Source organism: Adelges cooleyi, unplaced genomic scaffold (genome assembly GCF_023614345.1).
Source record: "Adelges cooleyi isolate 19-005CV unplaced genomic scaffold, UGA_ACOO_1.1 ACOO_flye_CR_arks_rails_tigmint_CR_PRNA_108, whole genome shotgun sequence".
Classification (NCBI taxonomy): Eukaryota; Metazoa; Arthropoda; class Insecta; order Hemiptera; family Adelgidae; genus Adelges; species Adelges cooleyi.
This window is the reverse complement of record NW_026095761.1, coordinates 7540784-7556473: the sequence shown is the minus strand read 5'-3', so window position 1 is coordinate 7556473 and position 15690 is coordinate 7540784. Positions and strand designations below refer to the sequence as shown.

The window sequence follows — 15690 nt, the reverse complement described above, 5'->3', positions numbered from 1 at the left end:
TATTATTCAAGTAAAAGTTAATTATATGATTTTTTATTCGAATAATTTGTGGGAAAATGATTCAAATGACATTGGTCTGAGTTTGTGTAGTTAGAGGTTAAATTGACAGCAGAGAGTGCTGCAATTTTTTAACTCTAAAGCAATTGGTAATTTTGGTGACCACAATATATGATTAGGTATGGGTAAAATGTTATCTAGGAGATACCTTTTTTTTTTAGCATGTTTATGTAGCGATGGTGTAAAGTGTGAAGTGTATGTATGATCAATATTTTGTGTATATTTCTGCGAGTTAATGAGCTGTAGTTTTATATTCACTTTACATTTAAAAATAGACAGCAAAATAAAATAGAAATTCAATTTTAATAATTTTTGAAAGCCAAATGTCGAAAACTTGAAACTGATTAAAAAATACGAACAAATATTTAAAAATTCACTACAAATTAATCAAGTCTAATCAATATTCAAGGTAAACTGCTATGTAGTAGATCGTTAGTAACATTTTTCAAAAAAAAAAACTTAAGCTTTCAAATAATTAATTTTTTTTAAATTTTTTATTTGTCCATGCAAAAAAATACGACCTTACGCTGAATTTCTCTTACCTTGTTTGCTTTCCTGTTGTTTGGCCACTGAGGAACTGGATTGTCATGAATTATAACCCCACTGCCAACGTTATATGGAGGAGTATGGAATATCAACTGACACTCATGTAAAATACTCTGTCCAAATCCAGGATCTTTTCCATTTTCGTTGATTCTATAATAGAACATATTATGTAGATTAAATTATTTATCTAGACACATTATACAGCGTGCCAATGTTTGAACTAAATTTAGTAATCGTATACTGTTGTCTGCCGTGAAATACCTTCTGTGTGCAAAATTACACATCGGTTTTACAGACAAGTTATATACATAATAAGTTTTTATTTCGTAGAACCCTTCATAACTATAATAACAATTAAAATATACATTTAAGAACAAACCTGAATGCAGCTATATTGACACCGTCTTGAATATCGTTTTTCGAAGGTTTGAAAAATCTCTGACCGTTTTTATTGCGACCGAAAAAGGCACATCCGCCAACACAACCACACTTGCCGGTGACGAGACAGCGACTATCACTCGGCCACAAAAACCAAAGTCTTTTATAATTTTCATCGTGGAGCTTTAAGTACCTGTGAATAATAATGTATTGAATAGTGTAAAAAAATAATTGGTAAGATTGTAATGATAAATTTAGAATATAATACTTGTGTTGAACAAGATGAAGGTTTTTGTCGGAATCGGATAACGAAGATGCGAGTTCCAATATAAAAGGACCTAACGATGCCGATCCAATTTCTAGCCACATATCTTGGTTATCGGAAAAATAACCACTAGTATTACTAAAAACAAAATTAATTAATAATATTTAATTTAATCTCATCGTTTCTTAAATTATCTTAACATTTTCTTTTTTCATTATTATGCGACAAAATTTGTAAACGTCATAAAAAAAAAAAAAAAGTATAAATTACCGATGTTGAGAACGATTACTTCCAGTAGTATTCGTATTGCTGTTGACGCCAGAAGTGTTTTGTACGCCAACGAATATGAACTGCTTAAGCTTTACGGCCGGAATAACCAGCGTAATACCGGACTTCAAATGGTTACTGTGCAAGTTACAGTGAGCAAGTCTTAACGGAGAAGCCTAAACACAAATAAAATGTGTTTAATAATAACACACGTTAATCGTTTACACGTAATAAACTCTCAAGTGTGCATACCCAAAAGTTAATAGCCGTAGTCGATTCAACCAAATATATGTCTACAGCATCGACTGCCACACGAGTCATCCGATACTTGATTTCGTCGGCAGTTGGACACCGATATTGAACTTGAGGATCGTTATGTGGGCAAGTCGATGGAGGTGACCCGTGATGACATTCCAGTGGCATATGAGCTGGTCGGAGCTGATTCTCCGCGTCGAACATCAGTAAAAACAAAGTTTCCAGGCCGGTTACGACGTGAAATAACTAACAGTACACAAAAAAAGAGGTTGATCATTACATATTAAGCTTATTGCGTTTTATTTATAATAAGAAAATTCAATCCGATATTCATCAAAACTAACTTGTGGAGCAGTGACTTTTCCGCTGAGTTTTCCCAACTGTATTTCTAACAACCAAGCGTACTCCAGTGTATCTTGATTGAGATTTCTTTCAGCATCACTGAACATAGCATGGCCTCTTATCTATAAAAATAAAACACTTGCGTATTAGTTTTCATCAAAAGAATAAATTGATGATTAACAACACAAGCTTACTTGTAAAGCGGAAAGCATTAAATGCCCTTGATTTAAATGATGATCTTTCAACGATCTACTACTCAATTTATCACTAGATATCAGGAGACTAGGCGATAATAAAAGTTGCAACTGTGTGTCTTTGTAACCTTTTTTCATTTCCAAGCCGAAACGTTCTATCATGATGACAGGACACGGTGGATCGTTATCGTTACAGTTCTAAATATAAATTAAAAGCTTTAATGATTCAATTTTTTCGTAATAATAATAATTACATTTTTAACTTTTCGTTTTGTTACCTTTATGAGATGAGCTTGCAGATCGTGCATAGTGATTGAAATAACTACATCTAACGGTCTATATTCTCGTGGATCTACTTGAATTGTCTTTGTATCGGAATGACTACCGTTTTCCGGGTCAGCAGTTTTATCTGCGGTCGAGCTTTTAGGATTCAACTTATCATTCATGTCGGTAAATATCTGATCCTCGCCAAAAATACTTTCCTAAAAAAATTATTTGTTGAATAATAAATTGAATAAAATCGTTAGAATTATTTGTTTTACTTTTAGATGAAAGAAATGCCTTAGCCAAGACCCGTACAAAAACATAACTGAAGATCCAATCTCTAATTCTAAACTGACTTTGTCCGATGGTAAAGTGGTCGGATCGAATTTCTGTCCGTCGTCCTAAAATTATTATTATTTAATTACTCAAATATCAATAAAATAATACGTATATTTTTTCCTTCATACTCGAGTCCAATGAATGGAAACATTTTGTGCTTTATGATGTTGCATTCGCATTGGAGACAATAGTTTTTCTTCTTTCTCCGGTGTAGTGATATTTGCTTGCGGAGGTGGCCCATACATCGGCATAGGGTGATAAATAAAATTAATCGACAGGGCTACAATCGGCATTGTCCAACAATCGACCCAACCGAGGCTAATTAATTAAAAAGATAAATTTGTATTTAGTATTGGTTTTAAAAAAAGAAAACATTTACTCTAATTACACATTGTGTGCTACCTTTTTTGACAAACATTTTTCCATTTTCGACCATTGTCGTTCAATTTTGATTTGTAGATTTTGCCGTCGCGTCCAAGAATCTTAGCGTTTTTATTCAACGATAACAAAACGCTTCGGCTAGTGTACACTTCGGGCAAGTACATAGACAGATCTATACTTTCTCCTTGTATCCAAAATCGAAGAGGTAAAGTCTCGGGTAAGAATTCCGTAAACGGAAGATCGAATGAAAAATCAAATAGGTCGCCACTGACCGCAATAAGAGCTGCAACATTATTTGTGTAGACAAACGTATAAAAAAAAACCGACACAAGAAATATGAAAAATATTTACCGTTTTCTTGATTTTGTGACGAGCAATCAATCCAGTTATATTCATTACTAATAGTTATCAGTTCGAAATCTTTGAAAAGGATTGTAAATTTCCAAGTGTAAGGCACAAAATGTAATATGTCCGGTCTGCTCTTGCTGGCCCAATCGTTAATCATTTCTATTAAAACAAATTATGTCGGTACATAATATTGTTATAAACTATTGGAGAGAGTAAATTTTTTTTTTTTTTTTACACAACATGCACAACTCACCTTGGAAGAAACCTTTATGAGCGTAAGTAAACCACCCAGTAGCTTTACAGCCGGTCAAGTTAAACAACCACTCTTGATGATCGTTCCATTGAATTGGATAGTGACAATGAGCTGTAAACTCTAACGTTTCGCTTTCCAACAGACTTCGAAACTGACGGTTATAATACATTAGTAAAAAAAAAAAAGTCAGTAATAGAATTTTTTTTTTTTTCCATTACTTGTAAACTGGTGGTAGCCTCCAAATGAAGAAGCTGTCCAGTGATTTTGGTAGTATAACCGTCGTGCGACACCAGCCACGGTAATGTTATTTCCATGTACGAGCCAGGACCAACGTTGATGTGGATTGCGTTTGTTTCCTAAAAAAAAATTGAATATAGTCGGTTATTCAAAATTGTAATTTAGTTTTCAAAAGGCTTACTCTGTTTTTAGAAAACAAGATGTCAATTGTCGATTCGTAAAGAGTATTTAGTCGAATATCGAATGCTTGGACACGGCGTTTTTCACCGGGCACAGGCGGTTCACTGACCTTTGAAGTTTAATGAAAAATTTAATTAACTATTAATATACAAAGAAATAGTTGAAACATTAAACATTTCATTTTTACTTTGAGTGGCTGATAATCTTGAGGAAAGAACAATTTGAACAAATGTTCCCTTTGTCTGTCTGCCCAAGGGCCGTAACTGAAATCTGTCCCTTTACCGCACTGAAATACGAAAAAATGTAATTAAATAAATAAATGTACATTTTCAAGTGTGATTACTTTTATATCTATTCCCCAAATAGGTGGTTTTGATTCTACAATATCTCCGTTAGCCAGTTGCAACATTTCTGGCTCTTCGGGTACAAGACCTGAATAAAAAAATGGAAAGCATTAGAATTAAATAAACAATGATCATGGGGCTAGCCCCGTTAAATAATTTTAAATACCTGGTTCATCCATATAATAATAAAGTTCTATATTATTTGAAGAAAACACAACAAAACCAGCTCCCATATATCGGGGTGGGTCGTCTGCCATGCCGGTGTACTTAGGACTAGGTGCTAATATCACCTACAATAATATATTGTAATGATATGATTAAAATCGTATCTAGTTATTTATGTTCATTTTAAAAGTGCAGCAGACTTCTTACTTTAAAATTTTCAGCTTTACATTTGACAAAGTGCATAAAATGATCCAGCTTAGAAGCCGCTGGCTTAGTGGAATACACAAAATGCGCTTCTTCAACATTGACTAGTAGTGTAGTAGGTATGAGACGGTTTCCGAACACGACTCGGCCCTAATTATATACAATTTTAAATAACTCTGATGAACAATGTTAAAAGAGAACAGTAGCAAAATATGTAACTTACTGACGAAACCTCCATTTTTATCACAGGTATAAGATCCCTCCAACTTTTACCGAGCACCGCTTCTTGTTGTTTGTCTTTACTTTTTTTCGCTTCTTCTTCTTCTAAATAAAAAAAAACTCGAGCGTTAATAATTGCTTTTTTTATAATAATTATGTGTTCAACTAATGCCAATTAACGCAGTTACCGATTATTTTACAGACAATATATGGATACCAAAATGATAACTGTAAGTACTTTCTTAACTTACTAGTGCTTAGGTCATCCCACGGTATAATTGACGGATCGAGATTAAACATTTTTTCTAGATTACTGTACATTTTACAACGGTTATATACATGCATTTCAAACCCATTTAACATAACAGACAGCCTCGTATCAGAATGTGACAAATCTTAAACAATAAAAAAACATTAAATATAAAACTCGAGGCCTGCTAATTGTACAATATACAATTACCTTCGGACACATCTTTGGGGACATACGATCGCCACCAACGGAATATTAACCAACCATCTTGGACTCTAATCGTATAATCTTCAGTGATATAAATAATATCTCTAAACATTATTTTACCCGATAGAGCGCAAACAGTGAACGATCCTGGAAAACGTAATTCGTTTAAAATTAATTAAATAAAAAAATTACACTAATAACTGTTAAATATCGTAAATGTAAATAATTATCTTACCTATGCTGAGATAGCCTTTGGTAACATAGAATCTGGTTAATAATCTAGTGACGACGTATGCCGTTACCCTAGAATGGTAATAAGTGATGTATATCACCCACACCATTCCTAATATAAGCGAAAACAGCAACCAGGCAAAATTGCTGTCCACTTTAATATCGTCCAAAGGTCTACCGGTCAAGTTCCATGGAGAATCGGCCTCCATACGATGGACCTTATCGTAAATAAGAGTTGTATCTTTATCCATGGTAACTAATTATTAGTTCATCCACATCTAAAACCAAATAACAAAATATGTAATAAATAATACACATATAATTTAATGCACTGTTGTGTATTGCTCATGATTAAACTACATAGTATTAGTGGTAGTAGATACTAAATAAAATACCTATTGCCAGATGGTTTAATCAGTTAACGATTTTATTGTGACAATGGGAAATATTCACTGCCACCTTACCAACTCGGCTATTAGTACTCTTCACGTTAGAGGCATCTTATAGTAAACAATTTTTCACATCGTTTAACTACAGCTTACGGACGGTATAACTTGATAATAGTGGTCTGTCTAAAGAAGACGTTTAAGAGATAGAAATAAATAGTATAAAAGACATCCATTTTTTTTTTTCTATTAGGTGTTAAGCTGTTGATTTAACCGACACGAACCAATTTATTTACATAAAATACAAACTATAAGTCTACATTATCGATAAATTACCTTTGACAATGATTTAAATGTGTTAAAAAAAGATAACCAAAGTTTCTAACACTACAGAAGTTAAAGTTGATGAACTAATCGAATAACAAAGTGGTTTAAAATTTGTTAGCGTGTATTTTTGTATTACTCAACACTGAAATAACACAAAATTGACGAGATAAATGTCTGGACAATAAGACGCAAGTGAGATACAAAGAATTTTAAAATTTAAGGATTGTTACTGAAAAAAAAAAAAGCCAGCAGAATTAATACTGGCTGTATTATTATACTAATTGTAGTCATGACAAGTTCTGTACAACAACAAGTTATGTCTGTTAAGGATTGCCTGACCAAACTAGATTAACTCGACTGACTGTAACAAGCTCTCGAGCACTCGTTGTCCTTGCAAATTTTACACATCCAATACAGTGTTTATACAGCTGTGAGAGTATTGTAGTACTGATAGTGCTGGACAAACCTTAACCAATAATAATATTGTCACCGGACCAAACAATTGCCATTGACGACTCGGGCGATTTCAGACATTGTTGTTTTTTTTTTCAATTCTTTCCCACCAGAAGAACCAAAATTATTCCACTGTTTGTTTATATTATTTTAAGACAGTTGTATGACAGTCGGTGGTGACAACATGTCTGCACACACTTTTTTGATGAAAAATTATATAATACATAAAATTTTAAAACCAGTTAAAACTTACAACACGTAGTGTTTCGAGTGATTATATTTTGAACACAATTATTATTATAGTGATTATGGTATGACACGCCTATCCGTCGATAACAAAAATCATGCGGTTCAGTGGTTCTCAAAAAATAGCAACTTATAATAATGAAATAAATCCTATTATTTTTACTGTCGATTAATTAGCAAGCAAGCACTAATTAACAGCTATTATTGTTGCCTCGATGTAGGTAATAATTATTGACGTTATTTTTGCAAACAATAGAGAACAATTATTACCCGGACGCTGTCTTGCTTTATTAATGGGAAACTCCTATTGGGAATTCGAATCACAATATTATTCTTAAGCAACAGCCAGTTTTAAAAATTGCAATTTAAAACGGTCACGATTATTACTACGGTTTTTAAATTTTTACAAATGACACAATAAAGATTAAAAATTATAATATTTATCAGTGTTACTATTTACCTATTATTTAAGTAGCCATAGATATAGAGGATCTCCGCCATTACTAAATATTCAATGTTATGCAATTAACGTGGAACGCATTGTAATTAATATTACAGTCAATAGAGTTAATAATTGATCTGTGCAATTAACTGTTAATTGCACAGATTATATGGAAATATTCGTATGGTCTGTGTTTATTGTACATGTTTTTCTAAAATCATTTGTTCAATCACTATTTAATGACATCAACTATAATACATATATGTAAACAAAGTTTATTGAAGAAAAAAAAAATATATATATATATCAATATTTTAAAGTAGGTACCTACTTAAGTTGTACATCGGTACAGGTGGCAGGCAAAATACTACCAAGGAATTATTAGTTTTTTTTTTTATCATTAAATATATGAATTTTTTTTTCTAATGTATTTTTCGAAACAGCTGAGGTAATATTTAGTTTGTAAATTCAATATGTCTGGTGTTCATGCATACATGGATTTGCGTAGTTGTTAAAAAATTTAATCGGAACCTTGAGAGTCGAGTGGAGCTCGGTACCTTCGTTAACGTTAAGGTATAGTGTGGAATATTTCCCATATTAAAAATAATGCAATTCAATAAAACGACATTGAAAAATAGAAACCTAAAATATATTTTACACTATGTATTATTATGTATAGTGTAAAACAATAAATTAATTGTTATAATAATCTATTTGTGTAAAATACAAAACAAACTAAAGTACGCCTTTACCTCCAACAATATGTTAACTATGTTATACTCGTTTGTTAATAGTGTCATAACAGATATTGGCTCATCGTGTGTTTATATTAAACTATAACAAAGTATACTCAAATTTAATTTTTAGTATTACAATTGTTATTATAGTGTTTTGCTATTTTTTTTGGTAAATTATAATAATATTATGTATACTTATTTATTATTCTGTTGTATATTAGGTCATAGTTAATGTAGGTTTATCATCAATGTAATAATATAAGACCCGTTTGTAGAACTCGCAATCATTAACCTTTGTAGCATGACTTATCTGAAGTACAATAACAATACTTCGTAAACAATACGTTTTTTATAGTATTTATTGCTAAATACCAGAAATAGCAACATGATTATCATACGACTAATGTCCACTATGTAAGATCTTTGAAATAAATTTTGATCGTGGATACTATGTTGTCAAAACTTAATTATTGTTAGCTGCACCCATTTAGAATACACCTCGTTTTATTTGGGAAAGTTTTAGAAACCCATAGGTATTAATAAATATTTATAAAAACAATACACTTAATCATTTTAATTAATTTATTGAAAAATAAAACAAATTGTAAGACGTGTAATACGATGTAATAAACATTAGTTTAAGACGATTAAAAACAACTTTTATACGTACTAAAAAGATTAAAACAAATTTAAACACAAAATATTAAAATTGTATGTACATGTCTATATTAAAACGGAAAGTGAGGTAAAAGTGCTCAAAATCATTTTTATTACAAACATTTTATATAAAAAAAACAAATAAGTGGCAAGAAAATTTGAGTCATATTTTACATTTCAGTTTGCATTTTTTTTTGGCCAATTCACCCAATAGTAAAATGTCTACAACTATAATGGTGTATCGTTTTCAGACCAGTGTAGCTGCACTATTGTCGGCGGCGTCCCTATTCATCCGTTATCGCACTGAACCGTATCGCAGTTGTTACTGTAGAATATACAATTACCGTATCCACTGTAACATATCAGGAACACCGCGACCAGGAACACTATACTGCATATTGTACACGGTTTGCGTTCCAGAAAGAAGCCAGTGAGATACAACACCATGAACATAACGTGGGTCTGCAGCAGCGCCGGATTCAACGGTTTCGGTATGAGCAGAACTGGTATGAGCCATTGTAAGCAGTACATGGCGTCGTTGTGCGTGCTCGTTACTGTTAACTGTTTAGTAAGACAACACCGGGGAATCGATAGACAGCAAAAATATAGGTCTTCTATTATTCATTGAACAAATATAATATAAAATGAAAAGATAATAATGATAATAATATTGTTGTTTTACATATTTTCCACACTATTGGCCGAGTTTTGCTGTTGCTGCTGTGGTTGATAATAACGAATAACAATCGAGGTCGAGATAAGTAATGTTGTGATAAGCCACGGATCGATTTTCCCGTGGTTTTTACCACAACACCTTATAGCTCTTTAACCGCAGATACGGTTACTGCGCAGCCCGCCAAAATATTTATACCAATATGGCGACTGCATTTTCAAAGGAATTTGTGTTTTGCGCATGCGTAGTGATGGCTTATCTGTTTACACAGTCGACTATTCTGTAGTTTATATACAACTGTGATAAGCGATGGATTTAAATCTCATTACGGACAATATATTATATACAATACCAGATAAGATTATTTTTAATATATTAAGAAATTATTATTAATATTATTATCAAGGTGGATTTATCGATAAATCCAGCAAACCGCTTTAGTTCGACTTTTCACAACTAGAGTGTATTACCCGTCTAAAGTTACATATAATATTATAAATCATTCAAATTATTATGTACTATTATATTTTTATCCCTTAAGTGACCAATGCAATTTGTAGCAAAAATGCAACATGTTAATTGCATAATTTTATTTTGTAGGAAAATACATTTAATTTAGTAGGCGCCCTATGGTTATTAAAAAAATAGCAGAAAATCTACCATATGTTATTATAAACCTTGTTGTTTTTGATGTGCACTTTTTTACTTATTTTTACCAAATTCCCGATAATTTAATTTGGTATAAACAATTTTTATATTATAAAATTAGGAATTGAAGGATTCAACCTATTACCTATTATGAGTAAAATGTATTTTTACAAAATATAGTCATTATATTAGAAATTAGGAAAAGGGTGTATAATTTATTTCCATATTTACCTAGTTGAATTTACATTTGTTTTCGATTTTACCCAGTTTAAAAATCATAGAAATAGATTAACTTAAGAATTATTTTCTACAAAATACTAATTTGACAGTAATGTAACATTTTACAGTATTTTTATTTTATGATTTCCACAAAAAACTTTGTTATTTAAAGGTCATATAATTAAGCCATTTGCCTGCATTATTATTTTAAAATTTTAACATAGTTTTTTTTGTCAAAATAATGATTTTTTTAAGTGATATGAAAGACAAAAAGTAAAACCATTGATCAGTCTTTGTTTTGATAATAATATAATATATTGTTATAATAATAAACAAATAAAATATACATGTTACCGTTGGAATTTTTTATATTTTTATTATATCTTAATTTATATTTCTTATATTATTTTCTGATTATTTTATTTTGCATTTTTTTCAAACCAAACATAATCCACGGAACGTTGACTGATCGATGATCAAGTGTGAACAGTTATTGTGATAACTAATGTTATTTAAATTTTCAAGTTTGAGAGAGAAGAGAAGTGTATCTAATGAAGGGACATTATTTTATCTGTGTTTAATGTTGAAAATTAAAAATATCTAAAATATATTTTTAAATAATATGTTGAAAATAAATAACGAAATTTGTTTCATTTTAACAATGATTTTTCTATTTTGATAAAAAAATTATTTTAATTAATTTTTTTATAAATTTTACTAATTTAACAGCAGCAGTTCTCACATTGGCTATCTAAATTGAAATATACCTTGAAGTGTAAAAAACTGTTGGTTCTGTCGCACGTTAAAATTAAATATTATGTACACAATAAAGATCATTTTAAAGCTTACTTCATTGAGGAACTGATATTCTCTCTGAATAATAGTTACTGTGAACAGTGAATAATATAAATATTATACTTGTTAACTATATGATGTATATAAGTTTGGGTGGAGTTATTTTGACGAAGATTAATATCTGTTTTAGAAATGCGTCCTACAGGAAGCCTCTGTTGTAGAATATCACAGTAATATAATTATTATGACAACCAACAGGTACAATACTATAACAACCATCTGTATGTAATCAAACAACTAAATATATAAAAACATTGGTTTTGACGTTTGCGTTTGTCAATGGAGTAACAAGGAGAAATTATTATTTAGGCAACTGCCAAATTGTTATGCACCCTCTTTACATTTTGTTTCTTATATAATATAAATGGTAATGAAATGGTTTCAAAAATCATCAATTTAATTATGCTATTAATATAAGACTTTCTAACAAAATTTGATTTTAAAAGTGTTTTTTTTTATGTTTGAGACCGCTTAAATTGTCTTAAAAGGAACCTGTATCATTTGGATATCTACTTGCCAAGTCTGGTACTCAACGGGGTTGGATACAAATTAACCTCTGATGTATAACAACCACTTTTTTCTCAAATATTGGTAACAATAATAACCAGGCGGCAAACAGGCTCTTATAAAGAATAAGTTCTTGAAAAGTTAATGGTTTATAGATTCCAGATCAGCATCAATTTTTTAAAAATATTATTGTTATTATATTCGATTTTACACGAATGCCAACATGACAACGGAAGACGTTTAAAATAGTCAAGATTAATAGTATCTTTAAACGTCACGTGGCTAGTGTTTTCTTAACTAGGTAAATACTGTAAGGATTGAGTAACATAAATAACATTGGCTTGGACTCTTGAAAATTACCAGTAATTGTTATGGTAATAACTAATACCACGGTAGCGGCAGTGGCCCTAAGTCACATAATTTAGCGGACTCCTGTCAATTAGAACGTGTTCAGAGACGATTCTATCTTGCGCAGCTTTTACTTTAAAAATAAAACATCCTCCCCACGACTACTCTATAGTTATGCAGGAATTAGGTCTCGTCTCATTAGCAGACAGGAGAGTTAACACCAACGTAGAGTTTTTGAAAAAACTTGTGGATGGTCGCTTTGATGCTCCCTCACTTCTTGTATTGGTCAATTTCAAGGTCCCTTCCCGCACTATTCGACACCATGTCCCATTCTTAGTTTCTACGCACACTACAAATTATGGCAAAAATAATCCTATTGATCGCATGATGCGGCAGGTCAATGAGAGTACCATTTACCATAATATATTATTCTAATATTATTTTTTTGTCCACTTTACTATTACTAATTTATATTACCTGTTATTATTATTATTACTATTATTGAATTATTATCATGTTTAAACTTATATAGTATCTGAATTTGTATTGTCCTGTGTTAAATTGTTGTAAAGGGCTTTGCCCGTAAATATATATAAATAAATAAATAAATAATTTATGTGTGGGGGTTGGAAACCACTATACCTACAGATGTTGTCGTGATACGCTCATGCCATATTTTATAAATATCGCTACCGCTCTTGCTCTCCGCTCTTTGGCGTCTCGGTACACACCTCGCAAGCACCACAACACACACACTATAAGCAATGTGTACGCACAGACACATTGCAGATAAGAAGACGGCACGACGACAAATTTGCCCGTTTGCCAATTTTACCCTTCGCGTCCCCCCCCCCTACCCGACCCGGCCGACCTTTTTTACCCGATTGGAGCGCACGAGACCCGCTCCGCCCCCGTTGCCGCGCGCGCGACGCGGCACCACGTCTGACGCCGCCGCCGGACCAGATCGCACCAGTCAGTCAGTCTCCGGCCCGTCGTCGTCTGCTGTAACGTCATATCGCCGTGGACCGCGCATATCGAATCGCGACCGCTTGCGATATACCCGTGTCGTCGTCGGAGTGTTTGAGTTTGGTGTGCGGTTTTTCTGTTTTGTATAAGCGTCGAGCAATGTTCGCCTGGCGTCAGGCCAACCGCGCGTTTTGAATATCTACAAGACAACGAGAATCGTATTTTGTTTGACCGTCGGTTAAATGGGTTTGCCGCCAAGTCGGTCGGTTTGCTGTTAAATTCTATCCGGTTTGCTTTGCACAAGAGTAAATCCGATACCGCCGCGGTAACGATGTCCGGTAAAACTGTAACGATCCTTTTGTGCGCGTACGCCGTTGCCGTGTTCGCGCCGCCGGCCACCGGATTGGCCATGACCGACTCGATTGATCCGTGCTACGATGGCGACCGCGCTCGCCGGTGCGTGCCGGACTTTGTGAACGCCGCGTACGGCGGTCACGTGGAAGCCACCAGCACGTGCGGAGTCCGAGGCCCCGAACGATTCTGTGAACTAGGGCCCACGTCGCAGGGCGTGTGCCACGTGTGCGACGACAGCCAGCCCAAGCGCCGCCACCCCGCCGCATACTTGACCGACCTCAACAACCCGTACAACGCCACATGCTGGAGGTCCGAGACGCTGGTGCCGCAACCGGTGGACCCGGCGTCTTCGCTGCCGCCGCCCGATAACGTGACCCTGACGCTTTCGCTTGGCAAAAAGTACGAGCTTACGTACGTCAACTTGCAGTTCTGTCCCAAAGCCGCCAAACCGGATTCGATCGCCATCTACAAGAGCATGGACTACGGCAAGACCTGGCAGCCTTTCCAATTCTATTCGGGACAATGCCGCAAGGTGTACGGCCGACCCAACCGAGCGACCATCACAAAGTCCAACGAACAAGAAGCGTTGTGCACGGATTCGCATCGGTTCAACGGCGCCGGGTCGTCGGCGTCCCGCGTCGCGTTCAGCACTCTGGAGGGACGCCCGAGCGCGGTCGACTTCGACAACAGCCCCGTGCTCCAGGACTGGGTGACGGCCACCGACGTTAAGATCATATTCAACCGGTTGCATTTTCCCATGGACTCCTCGATGGCGGCCACGACCACAACGACCACGACCACGACCACTACGACCACGGCCGAACCGAAATCGTCCGATTCGGACGAGTCGTTGAACGGCAACAAGACCAACGCCGATCTACTGATTTTGAACCCGGACCAGGAGTTGCAAGGCCACGAACCCGAAAAGACAACGGTCGTCCCGGCGGTGACGACCGCGGCGGCCGCGGGTGGCCGCACGTACCACTACGCGGTGTCCGACTTATCGGTGGGCGGCCGGTGCAAGTGTAACGGACACGCGTCTAGATGTGTGCCATCTGGACCGGGCGGAACCCTGGTATGCGACTGCAAGCACAACACTTCTGGACGAGACTGTGACCGATGCAAACCGTTCCATTTCGACAGACCCTGGGCCAGAGCCACGGTTCGCGATCCCAACGAATGCAAACGTGAGTTGCCACCGTTAACGACATTTTAAAAATACAATTTATACTAATAAAAGTGAATCTAAAATAAAATGTGAAATGAACGAGATGAATGAATTTTAAACATTAACCTAAAGATGTTAAAATGGAAATTTGAGGTATCACAAAAATCAAATTATACAACAAATTGATTACATTGTAAACTATGCAATTATGTTACATCACTTATCGGTGCGCGCACTTTGCACAGGGATGCGTACGACAATTATTATGATTATTTCCTTATACGATTGTCGTCCTATCTGCGTTTACTACCTAAGTGATTTCACGTTTTTATTAGAGAAAACTAGTATTAGCACCGGGCGGTGGTTATACCTATTCTAATAAAGGTCCGGAGATGGCCACATCCGCTCTGCGACCTCACATGTAGTCAAAATTAATCTAGTCTCGCTTCTGATATCAGTTACACTGCGTAGGTAGCCCTCGAGACGCCAACGTGTTAAAATAACATGTACGAGTGTATAATATCTAAATACCAAACGAATAATAATGGTCTTCGGATTGTGATCATTACCTCGACAGACACCTTATTGTATCTTTTGTCACCACTCGGGTTATCATCGAGGAACCAGATAGCCCCGTTTACCGGTCAGGTCCAAGTACACCGCACAATCCATGCAAACTCCGTTATCTCGAGACGTTGGAATTGGCCAGTTTTTGATCCTTACACACGTTTGTTCGATTGTAATCATCTCGTCTCCAGACTCGTGCGATCGACAATCG

At 34.8% G+C, this 15690-nt stretch overlaps 3 protein-coding genes across 3 annotated transcripts in view; 1 reads left to right on the top strand and 2 right to left on the bottom strand.

The window, feature by feature from the left end:
• The window catches only part of LOC126847546 (transmembrane protein KIAA1109 homolog), a 28012-nt gene extending 20639 nt beyond the window's left edge, over positions 1–7373 (bottom strand). Inside the window, exons 1-24 of the mRNA XM_050587863.1 lie at positions 7106–7373; positions 5931–6204; positions 5699–5842; positions 5490–5633; positions 5243–5343; positions 5023–5169; positions 4817–4940; positions 4650–4738; positions 4494–4592; positions 4308–4415; positions 4108–4245; positions 3890–4040; positions 3640–3795; positions 3310–3571; positions 3036–3225; positions 2847–2969; positions 2583–2786; positions 2305–2502; positions 2113–2232; positions 1766–2014; positions 1517–1689; positions 1250–1384; positions 983–1174; positions 600–753 (exon numbers count right to left, since the gene is read on the bottom strand). Coding sequence (XP_050443820.1) covers positions 600–753; positions 983–1174; positions 1250–1384; positions 1517–1689; positions 1766–2014; positions 2113–2232; positions 2305–2502; positions 2583–2786; positions 2847–2969; positions 3036–3225; positions 3310–3571; positions 3640–3795; positions 3890–4040; positions 4108–4245; positions 4308–4415; positions 4494–4592; positions 4650–4738; positions 4817–4940; positions 5023–5169; positions 5243–5343; positions 5490–5633; positions 5699–5842; positions 5931–6177 — 3648 coding nt within the window. The 5' untranslated portion in view covers positions 6178–6204; positions 7106–7373. The remainder of the gene's footprint in view (positions 1–599; positions 754–982; positions 1175–1249; positions 1385–1516; positions 1690–1765; positions 2015–2112; positions 2233–2304; positions 2503–2582; positions 2787–2846; positions 2970–3035; positions 3226–3309; positions 3572–3639; positions 3796–3889; positions 4041–4107; positions 4246–4307; positions 4416–4493; positions 4593–4649; positions 4739–4816; positions 4941–5022; positions 5170–5242; positions 5344–5489; positions 5634–5698; positions 5843–5930; positions 6205–7105) is intronic.
• A 1712-nt stretch (positions 7374–9085) lies between these two features.
• LOC126847557 (bladder cancer-associated protein) lies at positions 9086–9915 on the bottom strand. Its single transcript, XM_050587879.1, has one exon. It carries the CDS (start codon positions 9703–9705, stop codon positions 9463–9465), a length of 243 nt encoding a protein of 80 aa, XP_050443836.1. The 5' UTR covers positions 9706–9915; the 3' UTR covers positions 9086–9462.
• Positions 9916–13412: 3497 nt separating this feature from the next.
• The window catches only part of LOC126847547 (netrin-3-like), a 73138-nt gene continuing 70860 nt past the window's right edge, over positions 13413–15690 (top strand). Inside the window, exon 1 of the mRNA XM_050587864.1 lies at positions 13413–14931. Within this exon, the coding sequence (XP_050443821.1) occupies positions 13722–14931 (1210 nt within the window). The 5' untranslated portion in view covers positions 13413–13721. The remainder of the gene's footprint in view (positions 14932–15690) is intronic.